The sequence below is a fragment of the Capra hircus genome, chromosome 23, assembly GCF_001704415.2.
Source record: "Capra hircus breed San Clemente chromosome 23, ASM170441v1, whole genome shotgun sequence".
Classification (NCBI taxonomy): Eukaryota; Metazoa; Chordata; class Mammalia; order Artiodactyla; family Bovidae; genus Capra; species Capra hircus.
The window spans coordinates 35,296,674-35,319,616 of NC_030830.1; the positions used below are offsets into that span (position 1 = coordinate 35,296,674).

The window sequence follows — 22,943 nt, forward strand, 5'->3', positions numbered from 1 at the left end:
TCATTGTCTGGGCTTCCTCCAGGACTGTTTCTGTTAAACCTTTCATTTCTTGTGTATGGGAAATACTTTCCGGTTTCTTTGTGTATTTCAAATGTATTTATTTACTTTTGGCTACGCTGGCTCTTCATCGCTGTGCAGTCTTTGCTTCGGTTGTGGCGGCCGGGGGCCATTATCTAGTTGTGATGTGCAGGCTTCCCTTTGCAGCGGCTCCTCTCACTGCAGAGTGCAGGCTCTAGGGCACACCGGTTTCAGTAGTTGTGGCAGGCGAGCTCAGCAGTTGCAGCTCCTGGACTCGAGAGCATAGGCTCAATAGTTATTGTGCATGGGCTCAAGTTGCTCTGTGGCATGTGAAAGCTTCCCAAATCAAGGAATGAACCTGTGTCTTCTGCATGGGCAGGTGGATTCTTCACCAGTGAGCCACCAGGGAAGCCCTCAAAATTTTAGGGGTTGGAAAACTGGATGTTATATGTAATGTAATATAACAGCTCTGAGAATCAGATTGCCACCCTCCCTAGAGTTTGTTATTGTTATTGCTGCTGCTGGTTTGTTTAGTGAATTTTCTAGACTAACTCTGTAAAGTCTATATTCTTTGTTGCTTGCAGCCTCTGAAATCACTGCTCAGTTGCTTAATCATCAGTTAATAACTGGACAGAGCTGTCCTTAAATGCCTTAAACCAGTCCATCTCCAAACCTTTGATAAAGGAGTCTGTGTATGTGTTGGGACACCCCCTCAATGCTCCAGAAGTTTATAACTGCCTTGGCCTTTACTTCATGCTTGTGCGGAGCCTCATGGACAGCCAGAAGTGAAATATCACCTTCTTGGGTCTTTCCTGGGCACGCACATAGCCCGGCGCAAGTATGCGGCCTTCTGGAGACTCAGGAATATATCATCACTTTTCAAAGCTCTCATAAACATACCATTCCACAGATTTTTATTGTAAGCCTTTTTCACCCTCTTGTTTGCCTCACTAACATTGCAACCTAGGGCAACTGTAATATTAAACACTTAACACTGATTTTTTTTTTTTTCAATAAACACCATGGGGAGAGGGCTGTTTGCACTGAGTGAGCTCTGAGTCAGGTCAAACAATGACACATGCTGTGAGTGGGGCTTTTCTGGGACGTTTCCCGACAGGTCAGAGAAATGCACTTCTTTGGGCTTCAAGCCTGTACTGTCCCCCACTTGTTGCTAGTCTCCTCTTGCTCGTTTGCACCGTCACACTTGCTCTGGTTGCAAGGCTTTTGTCTTTTCAAGGCTACCATGGAATTGGGGAGAAGGGAGTGGCAATGGTTAGGTTAAAACACCATAAAGCTCACTGTTCTTACTGATATTCAGTCATTTTTCTTGAGTAAGCACTCCTTGGACTGTTGTGAACCTTTGGGTATCTTCTAGGGTTCTAAAAAAGTTGACTTTTACTATATCTGCCACTGTCCTTGTTGTTCTTGTGGAGACATAATTTTGAAAGGTCCTTACCGCACTATATTTATTTTGAATTAGTATTTTTCTCTTAGGCCAGATGAGATTAGAAACATATGAAACTTCCCAGTGCCCGATGAAGAGGGGGGCAGATTGAGTTTGGATGAGGAGGCTCAACTGAAAAGAACTGGAGACAAAATTTGCCCATTTATATTTCTTTATTTAGCTTTTATTGTAGCAGTGTAATATAGAAATAGCCATTGAGCGTATATAGGTGGCGCCTACATTTAAAACTTTTTATATAGCATTCTTTGAAGCTTTGCCATTTGGTTTTCTATTCTACTGCAGTTGCGGGGAAGGGGGAGTAAGCACATAGAAGATGATGTAATAGTAAGACAACTGATAGAAAGAGAATGTTTAAGCTTAAAAAAGTAGGCATAACAGTCATCAGGTGCCAGTGCACACACTACCGTGCTCACTTTCCGTAGGTTGTGAACAAGCTTTGCATAGCTAAATCAGAATGAAAACGCTAATTTATTCTCTGTGTCCATTACTTTTCAATATTAGAAACCTCTGATATTTTAGAAGGGTTTCTATCAAAAATCAATAAAATGTTTAATGTTTGATACTTAAAGTCATAGACTTCATTTACCTAATGCATTTGTGACCAAGAAATATATTTCCAAATGACATTGCTAATGGGATATTGCTTTATAATTGGTGACAGATTCTGTTGAGTAGAAATATTCTGTAATAATTCAGCTCCAATGGCCCAAGGCTCTAGAATGGCCTTACCACCAGGCTGGCTCCTGTGAACCCAGCCTCCAGACCAGCTCCTGTGAAACCAGGCTCCCAGTTCAACCTACTCTTGGCTAAACCCTAGGCCCCAGATGCCAGACCCACTTCAGTGATTCCCAGTGCCAGGTCAGCCCCTGTGGACCCAGCATTCAAGTTCACCCATGCAGGCATGACATCATCAAAGGAAATTAATAAAGCTCCAAAGACTAGCCCTAAAGAAATAGAGATCTGTGTGCTTTCTGACAAAGTATTTACAATAATCCTCTTAAATTTAGGTAACCACAAGAAAACAAATGTAGACAACTAAATGAAATTAGGAAAACAATACATAAGCAAAATGAAAAATTCAACAAAGAAATAGAAGTCATTAAAAAACAAGCAAACTAAAGTCCTAGGGTCAAGGAATACAATAACTTAATTGAAGATTCATTGGAAAGCTTCATAGCTGACTCCTCCAAGCAGAAGCAAAAAGAAAAGAGAATGAAAAAGAGTGAAGAAAACCTACATGAAGTGTGAGATACCGTAAAAGAAACAAGCTACTCATTGTTAAAGTCTCAGAAGAGAGGGATAAAGGGACTGAAAGCTTATTTAAAGAAATAATGAGTAAGAATTGTCACATCTGGGGAGAAACTTGGATTTCCCTGTTCATGAAACTAATATGTCACCCTAAAATTTCAGACCAAGACATATAAGAATAAAACTGTCTAAAATCAAAAACCAAGAGAAAATTTTAAAAGCACCAAAACAACAGCAACAACAACAACAACAAAAACCTGCTCACAATAAGGGAAACCCCATATGGCTATCAGCAGATTTCTTAGCATAAACTTTTCAGCCCAAGAGAGTGGGATGACATATAAAAGTGTGTGGGGGGAGGGGGGGGAACAACTGCCAACCAAGAATACTTTACTGGCAAAGTAAAGTATGTCATGTCTTTCAGAAATGAGGGAGAAATAAAAGTTGATAGAATTCATCACTAGACTTGCCTTACAAGAAATGCCGAAAGGGGCTCTTCAAGCTGAATTGAAAAGACACTAAAATTAGAATGGCATTGAAACATGTATACCATCATGTAAGAAATGAAGTGCCAGTCTATGTTCGATACAGGATGCAGGATGCTTGGGGCTGGTGCATGGGGATGATCCAGAGAGATGATATGGGGTGGGAGGTGGGAGGGGGATTCAGTATTGGGAGCTCGTATACACCCGTGGTGGATTCATGTCAATGTATGGCAAAACCAGTACAGTACTGTAAAGTACAATAAAGTAAAAATAAAATTAAAAAATAATAATAAATAAAATTAGTAACATGAAAACATATGAAAATATAAACATAATGGTAAAGGTAAGTATATAGTCAAATTCAGAACACTTTAATACTGTAATACGGTGATGTGTTACCAGGCTTCCTTGGTAGCTCAAGTGGTAAAGAATCTGCCTATCAATGCAGGAGATGCAAGTTTGATCCCTGGGTCAGGAAGATCCCCTGGAGAAGGAATTGGCAACTCACTCCAGTATTCTTGCCTGGGAAATTCCATGGACAGAGGAGCCTGGTGGGCTATAGTCCATGGGGTCACAAAAGAGTCAGACATGACTTAGCAATTAAACAACAATGACATGGTGATGTGCTAATTGCTTAACTCTAGTATAGAGTTGAAAGGACAAAAGTATTAAAAACTAACTATAGCTACAATATTTTGTTAATAAATATACAATATAAAAAGAGGCAAACTGTGATATCAAAAACATAAAATATGGGACAAGGAATAAAATGGGTAGAATTTTTATACGTGATCAAAGTTAAGTTATCAGCTTAAAATAATCTGTTATATTGTTAAGATATTTTATGTAAGTCTCATCGTAACCACAAAGCAAAAACCTGCAGGAGATACTCAAAAGATAAAGAGGAAAGAATCAAAGCATCAATTCCCAAGGAAAGATAGGAGAAGAGAAAGAAAGGGACAAAGGAACTACCAAATAGCCAGAAAGCAAGTTTTTTTTTTTTTTCCTTAAACTAAACTGACAAACTTTTAGCTAGCCACCTAAGAGTAATGATAGAATTCCCTAATAAATCAGAGATGAAAATGGGAACCTAAGAGCTAACACCAAAGAAATGCAAAAGATCATAAGAGACTACTATGGGCATTTATATCCCAGCAAGCTGGATAACCTCAAAAAAGTTTTTAGAAATATACAATGAAGTGAGACTGAGTCATGGAGAAATGGAAACTTCCAACAGATCAATAACAATAAGGAAATTGAATTAGTAATCAAAAATCTTTCAACAAAGAAAATCTTGAGTCCAGATTGTTTCACTAGTGAATTCTACCAAATACTTAAAAATTAGTGCCAATCCTTCTCAAACTCTTCTAAAAATATTGGAGAGGAAGGAACATTTCTACATTCAGCATTACATTGATACCAAAGCCAGATTAAGGACACCACAAGGAAACTATAGACTAATATCCCTGATGAATATAGATGCAAAAAATCTCAACAACAAACTGGCAAACTGAATTTAACAGCACATTAAAAGGATCACACACCATGTTCAGGTAGGATTATCCCTGGAATGCAAAGATGATTTAACATGTGCAAATCAATAAACGTGATACACCACATTCACCGAAGATAAAAATCATATGATCATCCCAATAGGTGCAGGAAAAGCATTTGACAAAATTCAGCATTCTTTCATGATAAAGTGCTCAACCAAATTGAGTATAAAAAGAATGTACCTCAACATAACAAATGCCATATATAACAAAATCATGGCTAACATCATGCTCAATGGTGACAGCTTTAAATCTTTCTCACTAAAATCAGGAATATGACAGAGGTACCCACTTTTACCACTTCCATTCAACATAATAACTGGAAGTCCTCTTCAGAGCAATTAGGCAAGGAAAAGAAATAAAAGGCATCCAAATTTGAGAGAAAGAAGTAAAAATTCCTGTTTGTAGATGATGTGATCTTACGTAGAGAAAAATCCTAAAGAGTCCACCAAAAAACTGTTGGAACTAAGCAACAAATTCACTAAAGTTGCAGGATACAAAATCGCTATACAGGTATCAGTTGTGTTTCTATACACCAACAACAAAATATCTGAAAAAAACGTAAAAGAGGCAATTTCATTTACAGTAGTATCAAAACCAATAAAATACTTAGGAATAAATTTAACCAAGAAAGTGAAAGATCTGTACACTGAAAATTACAAGACATCAAAGAGAAAATTAAACAAGACACAAATAAATGGGAAAATGTACCATGTTCATGGATCAGAAGAATTAATACTATTAAAATGAACAAGCCGCCTACAGCCATCTATAGATCCAATGCAATCCTTATTAAAATTCCAATGGCACTTTTCATGAAAGCAGGTAAAAACACCAAAAATTTTTAAGGACTACAGAAGAATTTGAATAGCCAAGGCAGTCCTGAGAAAGAAGAACAAAGCTGGAGGCGTATTTCCTGATTTCAAGAGAAGAGAAGGGGACTTTTATACACTGTCAGTGAAATGTAAGCTGTTTTGCAGCCACCATTAAAAACAGCGTGGAGTTTCCTTAAACAATTAAAGATGGAGCTACCAAATGATTCCGCAGCCCTGCTTCTGGGTACACGGACATCTGTCAGTATACAGATCTGTACACGGACATCTGTCTGTCAGGATACGTCTGTCAGTGTATCTGTGGAGTATTAATGCAGGACCCCTTGCATTTACCAAAATCCATGAACGCTCAAGTCCCATATTTGATTCTCTGTATCCATGGGTTTCGAATCTGTGGATTCAACGAACCTTGGGTGGAAACTCGAGTCTACAGTTGGTTGAATCTGCAGGTGAAAAACCCACAAATGCAGAAGGCTTTTTGTATTTACTGAAAAAAGTCCATGTCAAAGTTCTAACCCACGTTGTTCAAAGGTCAATGATATATCCAAAGTAAATGAAATCACTGTCTCGAAGAAATAGCTACACTCCCAAGGCAATTGGCAAGGCATGGGAAAACTTGTGTCCATCTATAGATGAATAGATATAGATGTGGTATATATTCACAATGGAATGCTATTCAGTTATAAAAAAGAAGAAAATTCTTTTTGTGACAACATAGATAGACCTTGAGAACATTATGGTAAGTGAAATAAGTTAAAGACAAATACTGTATGTTCTCACTTATGTGTGGAATCTATAAAAACAGACTCATAGAAATAAAGAGTAGAATGGTGGTTACCTGGGGCTGTGGAGTAGAGAAAATGGGGAGATGTTGGCCAAAGGATAGAAGCTTCTAAATATAGGATGAGTAAGTTCTGGGCATCTAATATACAGCACAGTGACAATAATGAGCAATACTGTATTATATATGTATAAGTTGTGAAGAGAGCAAATCTTAGATGTTATCACCACAAAAAAGATAATTATTTGAGGTGATGAATATGTTGATGGATTTATTAAGGTAACTTATTGTGGTAATTATTTCACAATATATATTGTATCGATTCATCACATTGTACACCTTAATTTTATATATGTTATTGCTGAATTTATCTCAGTGAAGCTGGGGCAAAAGAGAAATTATGTTAAAAACTAAGGAGGTTTGTGTAGAGTTTGTAATAATATATTTCAGTATTGATTGATTAATTGTGGCAAATGTGCAATATTAGTCTAAGATCTGAGTAACAGAGGAAACCGGGTGTGGGGTATGTGTGAACTCCGTATACTGTCTTTGCAACTTTTCTGTAAATATAAAAGGGTCAACTACATCTGGCCCTTGAAAAATGAGGGGTTTGGGGCACCAACCCTCCCCGCAGTTGAAAATCCAAGTATAGCTTTACAGTTAGCCCCCTGTATTCCTGGTTTTGCATCGGTGGATTCAACCAACTGAGGATCATGTAGTATTGTCGTGAAATATTTAGTGAAAAAAATCTGATTATATGTGGACCCGCATAGTTCAAACTCTTGTTATCCAAGGGTCAATTATATTCTAAAGTAAAAATTTTATTCAAGCAACAGAAGAAAATATTTAAGATGACTGGATCCCATTTGAGTTACTAGTTCTTTCTTAGAGAAAAGGATTGATGTGCTAAGACTCCTAAATAAAAAATAATTCCTAGCTAGCTAGTCACATCCATAAATATTTCTATAGATATTTCTATCGATGTGTTTTCAGTAGCGTTGAATCAAATTGCTATTAAAATAGCCGTATAATGCAAATGATCCTGGAGGGTGGCATGGCAACCCACTCCAGTATTCCTGCCTGGAGAGTCCCATGGACAGGGGAGCCTGGGAGGCTACAGTCCACAGTGTCCGGCGGAGTCAGACACAATGAAGCGACTTAGCATGCGTGCACGCATAATACAAACACAGCTAGCCGTTTTGATGTTAAAAGTGTGTCATTTCTTTACGCAGCGTCCTGGCAGGTTACAATGGCACCATCTTTGCATATGGACAAACAGGCAGTGGTAAGACGTTCACCATTACGGGTGGGGCGGAGCGCTACAGCGACAGAGGCATCATCCCAAGGACACTGTCATACATTTTTGAGCAAGTACAAAAGGTATGAAGCTTTCAGTCCCTTTTATGCTTGATACATTCCACAGAAATTTACTGTGGGTGGAAAACTTATTGTGACCTTTTATTGTATTGTATATACATGAGGAAATATTGTGTAGTAACTCTGGCCATAATTTACATTTAAAGAAAGTTTGGGGTTTTGCTGAAAAGGTAGAAATCCAGAAGGTGCCTCATTTTAAGTGATTCTGCTTCAGCAAAGACTCGAAGGGAGTTCCTTCTGATACACCCATGGAGGTTAAAAGAACGGACAAAATATTTTTCCAACTAAGGTCTTCTATTTCTCATTAAGAAATTGAAAAATATCTCTTATTTTAGCTACTAAAGCAGTGAATAGGATAGTGCGGCTTCACCTCCTTCACACTTTTATTGGCAGCCCAGAGGAATTTACCACAGTAAACATCCTATTGCAATTAATATTGTTATGAAGAAGAGTTTCCTTTCTATAGTATATGCATCATTTATTGTATAGTTGCAAATGCCTGTTTCTTTTTTCTTTTTTTTTTTTTTTTGAAGTAGCAAAGGATAGCTTTATTACTTCTGCTAGGCAAAAGGGGACACAGCTGGTTGCTGCCTCAAAAAAACTATGTTCCCCAAATATCTGTTTCTTTATCAAGATTTAACACAACTGACAGTGTAGATATCTCTATCCCCATTTTAAAACTGAGAAAACTGACCATGAGGCTGGCTTTATTTTGCTGGTTGTTTTTAAACAAATCCTACACAGTGAGTCTCTTAAATTCTCTGGGTTTCAGTTCTCCTCTGAAAAGAGGGACTACATTGTAGGAGGCAAGCTCTGGCATCTCTGCTAGTTCCAGCCCTTCTTTGGTTGTATCAGTTCTGTGTAACAAATGGCCTAACTGGGTCAGTGTAACAGTGTTTCCAAAACTTCTCTACTGTATACAGCTTGCATTTGGAGTTGCAAAGATGAGAATTGCTGAGATATGCAGAATTCTAATTTCCACCCATAAAGTAGCAATTACCCATTAGTTCAGCTCATCTCTCCCTAGCGCAAACGTGCCAGCTCTGCATTCCGGAAAATTTGGGAAGGAAAGGATTGAGTATAATATATATGTTGAATCCAAATTCTTCCTTTTCATTTACTCATTTATTCCTGACATTAGCTGTTTTGTTTGGTTTCCAGATCTCACAAACTGGCAATATCATTTCTAGTAGCTTTTGTCGCTTCATGTAGCAGTGTGCTGTCTTGGGGAACTCACTGAAGGTGGTGTAGGCCCGCCTGGTTCTAAGTGCACCGCTTAACAGGGTGTGGATTTGGGCAGTTGCTCCATGTCTCAGGCTTGTGGAGTAGCTTTCAGAGTTGAATATGCTGTATTTAAAGACACTGTCCAATTCCTGGCACATGGGCAATGCTCAAAACATGATAGCTGTTACTACAGCCATGAATATCTTCTGGCCAATTGACTTCTGACCAATTTCAAAGAATCCTTTGAAACTTAGAACGAACGGAGCTAATCCCCTAATTAAGTTAAACAAAATAAATTCTTTCCTAATAGAAAATGTATTTGTCTTTAAATTTCATCTGTGGTTACCAAAATACAGTTTTTAAAGTCTCAATATCTCCCCAGTACCTACCGTTTATTGGGTTCATTGTTTCTATGTCTGTTTGTCATTGATGTTGCTCTAAACCTCATTTCATTTTGAATGATTCTAAATAACCTCCTGGACTTGGAGGGATCCCCATCCAGGACAACTCCTTGTAAATGAACAGATTAACAGGATGGGGCACAACGCATTTGTTATAAACCGACTGAAATGTGGCAGAACGAGCCAGAGGCAACTTTGAAATTCTTCGTAAAGTTTGTCCTCACTTCTTAGCTGAAAAATGCTGACAGGTACTCAGCTGCCCCCAGTTGATTGCTTTAGAAGTCACATGGTGCTCTCCAGACTCCTTAAAGGAAACATTTGACTTATGCAAAGTATTTATCTCAAGATAAACTAAGAACTAGTGCATACCAGGTGCTAAAATGCCTGTGAGTGGGTGATAGGAGCACATTTTGCAAAGATTTTCAAAGATGAAAATTGATTCCATTTATTTTAGAAATCACCGCTCATTATTTTTGAGTATTGTGAGGCTCATACTTGTTTTGGGGCAGGAGAAAAGGCTGTCTGCAGGGAACATGTGTGTTACATTACAGTCTGGCAGTCCTAAACAGTAAAAAAAAGGAGTAATAAGGAAAGGTAGCTGCCACATAGCTCAGTGAATTTTAAGTGTGTATTCCAAGAAAAGCCCAGAAAACCCAGAAGCTGGAGGAGCCAAAGGAATTATCCCTATCATCTTAGGGCAATGGACTTGCCATTTTCCTGACTTTTTTTTTATGATTTCTTCTAGTTTCTGAAAGAAGAGAGCTTCTCCCCTGCGATGAACATAGTTTGTTCTTTTCGCCTTTCTTTTCCTTTCCTTCTGTATTCACATACTGAGTTCTCTGTTTGGTGGCTTTCAGAAATAAAAATAATAACAGAAATAATAATAATAGCAGTAGCAGTAATGATTTATTGGTGCTATTAACATTTATTGGTGCCTAACATTGTTGTTAGGGTTTAAAATACAGAAACTTACTTCTCCATTACAATAGTTCTGCAATTAAAGGTTATTATCCCCGATTTCGTGATTAACCAACTGAGGCTAAGTGCACAGGATCACTCAGTTATAAAGGTGGAGCCACTGCTCTAACCCAGCTTTGTCTGATGCTGAGATGAATTCATATTTGTATGCTGAAATCTCAAACCATAATCGATGGGACATGTCAGATATGTTCAGATAAATTTTAGGAATGTGTTGCTTCAGACAGGATCTCAGGATGTTGCTGAGTGATTCCCCTTGGATTTTAACGTGCTCTTCCGCAGTGGCACCCCACTCCAGTCCTCTTGCCTGGAAAATCCCAGGGACGGAGGAGCCTGGTAGGCTGCAGTCCATGGGGTCACTAGGAGTTGGACACAACTGAGCGACTTCACTTTCACTTTTCACTTTCATGCATTGGAGAAGGAAATGGCAACCCACTCCAGTGTTCTTGCCTGGAGAATCCCAGGGACGGCGGAGCCTGGTGGGCTTCCGTCTATGGGGTCGCACAGAGTCGGACACGACTGAAGCGACTTAGCAGTAGCAGTAGCAAGAATCTTTCAGGGATGGACATGTGTGTTGATCATGGAACACTTTTTTCCACAAGTATTTTAAGTGGTATTTTAGGAAACAGTGGATTAGACTAAAGGCCACTCAGACTGTCTAGCGTTGCAGTGTGTATTTGTAGTCTCTTGTTTCCTGCACAAATGTAAGCTATAGCCCCCTAAATTATGTTGATATGATGCTTTTACTAAATGAGGACACTGACATAATAGATAGATCATTTGTCAGTGTTAGCAGCCAGCGTCACCTGCATCAAGATTTCCAGCATTTGGTTGGGAGAAGTTGTTTAGCAGAGATTCAGTCCATGCTGTCACTTTCGCAGAACACCAGACATGGAATTTCAGCTTTAGTTTGAGTATCTCACTACAGTCATATGCTAGCTGAGAATTGCCTTAAATTTTCATGTATTATTTCATTTTTATGAAGTGGTAGTATCTTTAAGTGGATAGTTTGGGCCGCTTTAAGGGCCAGAGAATCATATTAATTTTAACCTGAAGAACACAGAGTCGTTATCCAACTTCCTCACTTCAGCGGGTGTGGAACAGAGGCCTGACCTGGTAGCAGCTCAGAGTTGCCAGGACCAGGATTCCAGATTTGGATTTGCAGGCCACGATTCTTTTCCCATCTTCTGTTTCTTTGAATAACACCTGTCAAATGGGTTTTCTTGCATACAGAAGAGAATCCTATCTATGAATATCCACTCTGACAATCTGCCGACCTTCTTGCCAGAGAACACAAATATATTCTCCGCTTATGAGTAGCAGGACTCTTAATATTTGCAGAAATGGAAGCATTTCTGTCTTGGGGGAAACAAGAAGAGGTGCTCTTATTGATACTTTGTATTGAAAAACAGAGCTTGGATTTTTCTTGAGACCTGAAAAAAAAAAAAAAAATCCCCTGTTTTATTCCATCTCAGAGGGAGTGAGTTCTTTCTGTCTGTTGACAGAACTGAGACGAGGACCAGTCACCTTGACTTTTATCTTAATTATATTGATGCCTGTATTATTGCGTCTCAGCAATGACGCACAGAAAAGCCCTTTCTCTAATCAATAGCTGGATATCTCTAATTTGCCACTTGGGCAAGGAAAATTAACCCAACAGGTAGGGTATAAGTGGAGTAGAAAACGGCAACCCACTCCAGTATTCTTGCCTGGAACATCCCGTGAACAGAGGAGCCTGATGGGCTATAGTCCATGGGGCCGCAAAGAGTCAGACACAACTGAGCAATTGAGCATACAAGGTATAAGTAGTGAACTGTTAATGTCCATCTTACTGTTATCCCCTGGAATTCACTTTCCGCATCTATTTATCTGTCATTGGAAATTTGAATATTAGAAAAGTTAAAAAGGAATTATGATTGAAGATGGAAATTCTTTGGCTACTGAAGTTTTTAAACTGAAATAACAATTCTGTGTTCTGTTTTTTGTTTTTTTTTTTTTTCCTGTCTGAAAGTAAAAAATAGTGTTTTATACAGTTCTGAAGCCAAGTTGGCCCATTTCAAGTGTATATTGACTTTTTACATATAACGTGGAAACAATAAAAAATAACAGACTGAAGTTGCTTGTAATCATGGATGTTGGCCATCTTAAAAAAAAAAAAGCTTCATGCATATGGTAACTGGCAACTTGAAAGTGTCACGAACTGAAAATGAAAACCATGCCAAGTGAGAGAGTGAAGGAGAGAAACTGTAAGGAAACTAGAGATAAATGTGTTCATCTCTCTCTAAGCTGAATCATGATTTATAGCCATTTAATAACATCTTTCTCTTTCCCAATCAGGACAGCAGCAAAATGTATACAACGCACATTTCCTATTTGGAAATCTACAATGAATGTGGTTATGATCTATTGGATCCAAGACATGAAGCCTCCAGTTTGGAAGATTTGCCGTGAGTAGCAGAACAACAAAGAGTAGGGGAAAATGACTTTCAGATGTTCCCTTCAATTGTTTTCTTTGAAACTTTGTATGTTTCTGGTCTCAATCATAATTAACAAATACTGGATAACAGAATCTTTTTGTAGTGTAGTGGATATTTTTTCCAGTTATGACAAATAGACAGTAGTGATAGGACCTAAAATTGCTTGAAACTCCATTCTTGAAACAGTCTCTCTTGGAGCTGGTACAAGCAGACGCAGTGAATGTTCTCAGAGAGTGGGTGCCAAGAGGACCGATGGGCTGTGACAACACCGCTTTACTCCTGCCACGTGAAATGAGACCATTTTACTCCTCCAGTTGTGGCCTTTCTCTGAGGAAGGTATTCAAATTAGCAATAAAAGAATTTGAAAGAGAGAAAGTAAAACTTTAGTTAGCGTTAGTCACTCAGTCGTGTCTGACTCTTTGCGACCCCGTGGACTGTAGTCTACCAGGCTCCTCTGTCCAGGGAATTCTCCAGGCAAGAATACTGGAGTGGGTTGCCAGTTCCCTTCTCCAGGGGATCTTCCCATCTTAGGGATCAAATGCCAGTCTCCTGCACTGCAGGCAGAGTCTTTACCATCGGAATCACCAGAGAAGAGAGAAAATAAAACTTTGTTTTCCCCAAATGCTTCTCGACAGTTATTGACTAACATTGGCATGCTTTTGGTCAGACTGGCATTGATTGTTTCATAACTGAAATAGAAATAGAGTCTTCAGAGCTTATCTCATAATGGAATAAGTTACTCCGTAAGTGTATATGTAATATTCCTCACTGTTTGCTTGAATATTTGCCTACGTTATACATATATTTAGTAATATTCATATACTTTTGTCCAGACATCTTTAGAATCTTGGTAGAGCCAAGAAAATGTATTGTGATATTTTTCTTATTAACTATTCTAAGATAGTTTAAACTATATGTTAATCCTCTCCCAAAAAGGTCAACAGTCATTTGCTTATTTTAATTTGAAAAAGAAACAAGAGGAGATAATAAAATATATATATATAAAGAATATATGTAAAACATATATATTCTTCTGTAAACATTGATTAATAGGTTTTACATCTCATCTTTTTTATGCTAACAGTATTTACTACAGGGAATTACGAAAGGGGATTATTGTTGGTACTCTTAATGTTTGTATAAAAATTAAGAGAAAGGAAAGACTACTGACTCCATGGAAGAAATTGCTCTTAAAGAAATCATTGGAATTAAGTTTACAAAAAGGAAACACTTTCCTCACAGAAAGGATAGAAACCATAGCGTTTAAGACAGAAATGCTGTGTGTTGAAGAGTCATGTGAAGTGAAAGCAGGAAGGCCAACTGAAGCCAGCCTTTGGGGGACTTAAATGACAGGCTTTTGGTATGAGATTAATCTTTATTTTAATAGGCTTCTTAATTAGTTCGCTAGCCTCCTGCTACTGCTGCTGCTAAGTCGCTTCAGTCATGTCCGACTCTGTGAGACCCCATAGACGGCAGCCCACCAGGCTTCGCCGTCCCTGGGATTCTGCAGGCAAGAACACTAGAGTGGGTTGCCATTTCCTTCTCCAATGCATGAAAGTGAAAAGTGAAAGAGAAGTCACTCAGTCGTGTCTGACTCTAGTGACCTCATGGACTGCAGCCCACCAGGCTCCTCCATCCATGGGATTTTCCAGGCAAAAGTAATGGAGCGGGGTGCCATTGCCTTCTCCGCCTCCAGTCTAATCTATATTCCTCTAGGATAACTCTTGCATTCCAGGTGACGCTAGTGGTAAAGAAGCCACCTGCCAATACAGGAGATGTGGGTTCAGTCCCCGGGTGGGGAAGATCCCCTGGAGGAGGGCATGGCAACCCATTCCAGTATTCTTGCCTGGAGAATCCCATGGATGGAGGAGCCTGGCGGACTACAGTCCATGGGGTCGCAAAGAGTTGGACATGACTGAAGTGACTGGGCAAGCATGCAAAATTGCTTTTAACAAGCCATATCTACGCTGAAGAGCTTGAAGCATGTTTAGTAATAAATCCAGAAATGAAGGGCTTGACTGTGATGAATGTGGAGGAGAGAGAAATCTGAGAGGTATGCAATAAATAAATAGGAGGAAAGAAGGAAAGGAAGGAAGAAAGGGAGAGAGAGAGAGAAAGGTAGAAGAGAGGCAGATTCTGTCTCCCACCTTGGGTTTGACTGGTTCTGCAGAGAAGGTGAATCCCAGAGGTTACAGCTCTATTCATTTTGCTAGTTGAAGAGAGGAAGCTCAGAAAGCTAGGACTTTCCCAGGGTTTCAAAACTACTCAGTTAGTGGTAGGATAAGGATTAAAAACCAGGTACTCTCACTCTCATGCCAGAATAGCAAAAATAGCTTCAAGGTGTTACCGCAGGACCTAGAGAATTGAGGCGTCATTGACCTAAAAGGGAGATTTCCATTAGAAAGCTTGCACAGGTGGCTGTGATACATTTCACAGGTGTTACTTGGTGTCTGAGGACGCCGTGCCAGATGTGCCTGTTTACAGTACATTCCACAGAGGTAGGGAGGGTGCCTTCCTTGCGCTGGTAGTCTCTTTCCCACCTAGGCTGAACTCCTTAAAAGTTTTAACAATTGTCTGTTAAGCTGAAACAATGAAGGAGACTCTTGGAAGATGAGAATGTATAGGGAAAACAGCATGAGGTCTGTGAGTCTGGGTCTAACTGAGTAATTAGGTGCCGTCTAACTATGGAAGACCAAGGAGTGAGAAAAGCCCTTTGAGCTCTAAGAGAGGCGATGTGATCTAGAGGGAAGAGCACTTGATTAGAAGGCAGGAAATTTGGGTTCTAGTCCCACACCTGCAATCTTAAACCTTTTTTTTTCTTTTTTTCACTTTCCTGGATTTCTCTTTGTCTGTAAAATGTGGGCATTTTCTAAAATATTTAGCAACCATCCAACCTCCAGTGTCTAAAGTTCACAGATTAGTGATCTCATACGATAGAATTTATTTGGTGGTTCTTCTCCCCGTCACAGAAGAATAAGAAGTGCTCTAGGTATTTTCTGTTGTCCTGCTAGAGAATACCCTCAGGCCTCTTGAGAGCAAGGGGAAGGCTTAACTCCCCTGTGACTCTGCTTTTCCCAGCATGCCTGGCACCTAGCCCTGGTTCTCAGTGTTGGTAGGGTTGTCTCTATAGCTGGTGCCAGCTTCCTGTCTGAAACTGCAGTTTCTTTAGTAGCTTTGTCTTCTTGCTGGAGAAGGAGCTCACTGACTCATGTCAGAAATGCCCTCAGTTACAAAGCAGATGTTTTTAATGAACTCCCCCACACCCCACCCTACCTCCCTACCCCCGCTCCCCCACACACAAAAGTGGCCTGAAAGTTTCTTACGTTTCAGACTATAATTACATGACAACAAATCTCATTAAAATAAAAATGAGAAGATTCTCTTTAAGAAAGGAGATTCCCATATCCCAAGACTGTATCCTGTGTACTTCAGATGTATTCAATAGTGTAAAATCCCAGAACAGCTCAGAGCTGTGTAGTCTTTTGGTGTGGGGATAATGGGATTTGACTGGTATTGAGTCTGCTAGTTTTCTGGGGATTTTCAAGGTCTTACCTTTTACTAAGATGATAAAGCAGTTCTTTATGTGATGTGACTTTTGTTGTACCTGGATTGGATTAAGAGGGTGGATGCACTGTTAATCTGGTTTCACACTCTTGAACCAGAACAGGCTTTAACTCTGAAATCCTGTCTGTCTGGTTGACTGGCTGTATTGTGAGCAGGAATGTTCCAAACACTCTGAATATCATTCAGAAATACTAGGCAAGATGTCTGTTGACCTTGGTTCTCTCCTGAAGTCATCCATTTGAGGGACAATGACAATACACACTTTTGATCCCTTCCATATTCTTATACTTGGGTTAACCATGTGACAGAGTTCAAGGTGATTTTGATATGGCACAATAATAGCATCAGTAATGGGTTCCTTACCACTGAGCAGCACAGCTTCCTCCCAGCTCACCTGATGGACACCCGCCCTAGCTCTTCTCACATGTCCTTTGCCTTTTCTGTTTCTTTTCCCTCTTATATTCTAACGGGTTCCGCCTCTCTGCTCTTGCAGAAGCATTTGCAAGCCTGTTGACTTCCTGTGGACTTTGTATATATACTGTCAGGGCACCAGGCTAAAGTCAATCACTTTTTGCAATTACTGCTCTAGTCATTTGGCAATGAGTTTTTAGATAGAAGACCAAAGGTATGACCTGTGAAAGAATAAAACAGGTAAGTCGAATTCATTAAAATTAAAAACATCGGCCGTGTGAAAGGCACTGTCAGTAGTTTAAAAAGACAAACCAGAGACTCAGAGAAGTTATTTACCAAACACATATCTGATAAAGGACTTGTATCCAAAGCATTCGAAGAACTCTGAAAATGAAACAGTAAGAAAACAATTCAGTTAAGAAGTGAGGAAGAAATCTGAAGAGACATCGCACCAAAGAAGATATATAGATGGTAAGTAAGTATATGAAAAGATGGTGAACATTATCTGTCATTGAAGAGTTGTTAGTTAAAACACAAGATACCACTACACACCTTTTAAAACTGTTAAACTAGCAATATCAAGTGCTGACAAGAACGTAATGCAACTGGAGCTCTCATTCATTGCTGGTGGGAAAGCAAAGTAGTATGGCCACTCTGGAAGACAGTTTCTAATTTCTTACAAAATTAAGCATAAGTCTTACCATATGATCCAGCAATCACACGCCTAGGTATTTAACTAAATGAGATGAAATTTTATGACAGCATGAAAACCTACCCACATACGGATATAGCAGCCTCATTCATAATTACTAAAAACCAAAAGTAACCAAGATATTTCTCAATAGGCAAATAGAAAAACAGTGGTACATCCATGTAGTGGAATATCGTTTGGCAATAAAAATAAGTGAGCTATTAAACCGTGGAACGACATGGAAGAACATTAAATGTATATGCTAAGTGCAAAAGCCAGCATAAACAGTCTACACACCCGATGATTCCAACTGTACGACATTCTGGAAAAGGCAGAACTATCGATACAGTAGAAATATCAGTGTTTCCGAGAGGTTGAGAAGGGCTGCCAAGGGTAGAAGGATGAGTAAGTGAAGACAGATGATTTGGGGGACAGTGAAACTATCAGATTGGATACTGTAATGGTAGGTACATAACTTCGCGCATTTGTCCAAACTCACAGAATTTGCAACACAGAGAGCGAGCCCTGATGTAAACTATGGATCCTCAGTTTAATAGAAGGACAGTAACAGAAAAGAATGAACTGCTGATACACTTAACAACTTGGATGAATCTCCAGGGAATTGTGCTGAGTGAAAAAGAGCCAATCCCAAAAGATAATATGCTTTGCGATTTCCTTTATGTAATGTTCATTAATTGGCAGAGTTATAGAAGTAAGTAACAGATCAGTGGCTGACAGGAGTTCGGGTGGGAAGGGGGAATGGTTATATGCGTCCAGTGATGGGTCCTTGTGGTGATGGACCCTCCTTTGTCTTGACTGTGATGCTGGATATACAAACTATCAAAATGCATAGAACTAAAGCACATATGCATAGGTGAGCAAAAGCAAAACTGGAACGTCTGAATTAAATCAGTGGATTGTATCCATTTCAAGGTCCTGGTTGTGATACTTTAATATCATTTTATAAGATGTTACCATTGCAAAAAGCTGGGTAATGGGTACGTGGGACCTCTCTGCATTATTTCTTACAGCTGCTTGTAAATCCACAATTATCACAGAATGTAATTTTAATTTAAAACAGTAAGTGGCTATATTTTTACTTATAGACATATATATGCTTATTCACAGATGTGTAGTAGAGCTATTCTGCATTTAGTAATTCAAATGAAAATAGAACTTCTTCTTTTGAGAGCTCCTTATGTCATATGCTATAAAGGGAATATAGTTAGAGTCTAAGTATGTCTCATGAAGTAAAACAGTGTAACTGCTGGTCTTAACCATAGGGAAAATAGTCACCTTACTTTAGTGTAATTTTAGTATTCCTAAATACGGATGCATATTCCATTTAAGGTTCCAAAGACAGTCATGGTTATTACTGTTAAAAAAAAAAAGTCAGTAAATTCTGTCATTCAGTATTGAAGTCTTGGCTATATTGTGTTTTTGAAATAATTTGTCATCAAAGGAAAAAAAAACCTGACAGATGTTAAATTTAAATTCACAACATTTCTAATACCTACTGGATATAAAACTCTGCTAAGTGCCACAGAAGTTACAAAAAGTGTCTGCCTTCCTGGCTTACCGCCTAGTCATGTGGAATCACTCATGGATTTAGCAAACAGTTATTGAGTTCCAACTTGGTTCCACACACTCTGCTAGGCACTGAATTTACCAACATAGGCTTTGCCTTCCTGGAACTCATAGCACAGCGGATAAAAATAGTACAAAATAGCATCAGGTGGAATATGAAAATCCTAAGAGAGGCACCAAGAATGGCAAAGGCTTAGAGGAGGAAGAAATCACACCAGGTCAGGCAATCAGAGAAAGACTCGAGGAGAAGATGGTACATGAAATAGAGCTTGAAGGAGAGGCTAGGACTTTGGGCCATGGAGTGTGGCATCCACGTGGAAACAGAGGCGGGGAATTTGCAAAGCAGAGATCTTGTCCTGGAACCGTTAATAGACCTGTTCAGCAGGAACCCAGTGAAGGAACAGGTGAGCACTTTAAGACTGCTGCTGCTGCTGCTAAGTCACTTCAGTCGTGTCTGACTCTGTGCGACCCCATAGACGGCAGCCCACCAGGCTCCCCCATCCCTGGGATTCTCCAGGCAAGAACACTGGAGTGGGTTGCCATTTCCTGATTCGGCAGACAAGGTGCAGCCCTTGAAGATTTTTAATCCAGGGCATAGCATGACTGGAACTACCTTTCAGGAAGAAATATCACTCAGTAGTGTACAGGACAGGAATGAGATGGATGGAGGTCACAGAGAGTCTGGAGCATTGTGGGAAGTTATTAGGACCATTCACATGGCAATAGGAGTCAAGAGGGGCAAAACCGGAAAAGTGTCATAATCCAACGGCTTGGAGTTTAACTGTGTGAAAGGATCACATGCAATGACTGGTAAAGATGCAGATTCCTGGCCTCTACCTCCAGAAGGTTCAGCTATGTTTGAACCAGCGTCCCAGATGCTTCTAACGCAGGCCGTCACCTTAACCTCTTCACTCATCCACATAGGGAAAGTTTCTCTTTGAGATACCAGGAAAACCTCTCATTAAAGGAAGTATCACTGTTTACAGGGTCTAAGCTTGTGCTGTTCACCAATAATCGAGAGACTAGTTGTGGGGACAGGGAATAATGATGCTATTTGGAAAGCCAGCAAACAAGAAGATGGCAGGCTCCTCCCCCCTCCAAAGAACCATCCTGCCTGAGTTTGAATTCAGGCTCCTTTTATTCTAAAAGGGGAGAGAGTAAAGTCAAACACTTCCTGGTTCCCATCTGCCTCCAGAGGGAATGTGTTAATTTCTTCCTCCCTGCAGTCATTCACAGACAGGCCTGGTCAGGATGTTTCCTGTGAGCTAAACAAAGGTATTTTAGCTTAATGTTTATCACCTGGGAAGCAGTGTTCCCAGAGATGGACGGTTACCATCTAAGCTTAGAGGCAGCATCCCTTTAGTGATTAATTTGTAATAGAATACAAAATGTGCTTCCCTATTACATCATAATCCGTGTTTTGTGGATGCCTAAACTAAGGGTGGCAGAGATTGTGTGATATTTCCCCAAGATTCCATGTTCTGGCAAGAGATAGGATATCAGCCTCAGTCAGTCGGACCTTACAGCTGGGGGTGATGGTGCTCTTCTTGCCTGGACAACCCAGGCTTATCTTGGTTCTCCATTTGAGCTCTGGGAAGACTGTGACTTCTGGGCATCTTCAGGCCCCAGGAGGCTCTTCTGTGAGCCAAAGCTTTGAGTCCAGTGCAGTTCTGTCTGTTGCATGTCAGACGCTCTGCGGAGGGGCTGAGAACACCTGCTTCTGACCTCAGAGGGCTCGAATCTAGTAGAACAGACTTGTAAACTGATCATTTCCTCAAACACAAATTCCCTTAACTTGCTGCCTTCCACCCTTTCCCCCCCACCATCACTTACATTCCTCTAGTCTCAGGAAACTCTTTGTCCTTTTGAAAGCCGGTCCTTTCACGTAAGCTGTGGACACTCCTTGCCTCAGTACCAAATATGCTTTGTTTGGCCTACACATTTTATGTTTAAAATTTGTAAAGTCAGTGCCTTTAGATGAAGCAGGCTGCCTTCAGTTCCTACACCTGCCTACTGCATCACACTTTTCTTTTGTGTCATTTTCTGGCCCCATTTAGCATTTGAGATTCCTAGACCTTTACACATAGATCTCAAAGTTAAAACTAACTCCACCCTTCTCTTTCACTGAGTCCATTACTGACACACGTGGGAGCCGACCTCTTGAGAAACTAGAGCTTCCATCCTGCAGGATTATCTGAACAAGTGACCAGTGCCCAGTGACGGTCAGTTGTACACTGTGTCCTTCATGGGTTGGCCAGGGACTGTGTTCCCGGGAAAATGGAACATTGCAATGACCACTATAGAGCAATAGAGAAACTTTCTAGCCTGGAAAGTGAGGAAGCCTGTCCTGCTAGAGTAACAACAAGTGGGAAGCTGCTCTCCCCTACTCGAATGGCCAATTGAAAGAGATGGTTCTCAATATCAGAAATGTCTTAGATAGAAGGTTGTCTTAGTCACCTTGGCTACCATAACAAAATACCATAGCCTGGGAGGCTTAAACAACAGACGCTCATCTATCACTGTTCTGGACTCTACAATTCAACATATGTATTTCGGGGGAGGGGGCACAAACATTCAGTTCATAAGAGAGGTGCTTTCACCATCAATTGCTTAATATGTGGTTTGTAGGACTATGGGAGAAATAGCTGCAGTATTTTCACTCATACATTACGAATGTAGATTTGGGGGGATTTAGTCACATGAAATTAATTATTGACATGTAAAATATTGTCACCACAGTCTGTTCCATTTTCCTTGTAATTTGTATATAAACAAATGCATATAATTTCTTCTCCTGAGATTAAGAGGTAAAATGCACTTTTAAAATTATGTGTTGGTATGGATTTTTTTTTTTAATTTACTGTCCATTTACTCTTCATAATTGTTGTCTGATTGTTTGATTTATTCTGATACTACATTATGTTTTTTTAAATCTCTTCTGAATTTTGAGCATATAAAGTAAAACCATAAGTTATCTATAAGAATTTTGAATAATTTAGGTCACTAAATTGTTCTTACCAGGTCACTTTATTCTGTCCTGCAGATGAATACATAGATTTGGAAACACCTCTAAGTCTTTCAGCTCTACTAAAGGATTACAACCGTTTGAGAGTGTCAATATCATATATAGGAAGCATTCACTACATTGCAAGAATTTCAGTGAGCTCTTTTCAGGCGTTGTAAAGAATTTAAACTGTATTCTTATCTTCACTAACCATTTAGTTGGAAAATATAACATGCCCATGAAACACCTCAGGAGATGTCTGTAAAACACAACTCCTCAACTATACAGCTATTATAATAATGTCCGTACGTGCAAAAAAAGGCATAGTTTGCAGCTGTAGTGGTTTTGTGGATAGAGCCCGTATCAGCCAGTAATCTTCTGTCACAGCTCACTTCAGTTCCCTCACACCAGTGTCTTTGCCCCCATGACCGTCAGTGATATCCTAATTTTGCTGGCGTGTGCCAAGGCCAGAGTTCTGAGCAAACCACACACTGACAAGTGCTGCTGAGGCAGGAGAAGTGCTGAGCCCTCCTAGAGGGAGAGCACGTGGGGAAGAGCTTCAGAATGAAATCTTGGTGAGTGTAGGGAAGAGGCTCCATCAGGTAGCTAGAGCGATCATCTGGACGAGGTGACTAGGCGGACCAGGTGACGAGGGTCACGGGTAGCATATTATCTCCCTGCTCTGAAACTTCCACAGCAGTTACAACCTGGGTATCCACAGCAGTTTATCCAGTTACACTGGACCTTGTGTCTTCAGATCAAGTTCTAGGGCAGTTGAAGATGTTTTACAAAATCAAAGCTAGTGATTACGAACCAGAGGTCAGACAGAGGCTCTTCAGGCTGGCC

The 22,943-nt window shown here is 39.9% G+C and overlaps 1 protein-coding gene across 1 annotated transcript in view; it reads left to right on the forward strand.

Annotated features, from left to right (window-relative positions):
• LOC108633438 (kinesin-like protein KIF6) overlaps positions 1-22,943 on the forward strand; it is a 177,703-nt gene that overhangs the window by 83,021 nt on the left and 71,739 nt on the right. The window contains exons 3-4 of the mRNA XM_018038660.1: positions 7,616-7,763; positions 12,701-12,810. Coding sequence (XP_017894149.1) covers positions 7,616-7,763; positions 12,701-12,810 — 258 coding nt within the window. The remainder of the gene's footprint in view (positions 1-7,615; positions 7,764-12,700; positions 12,811-22,943) is intronic.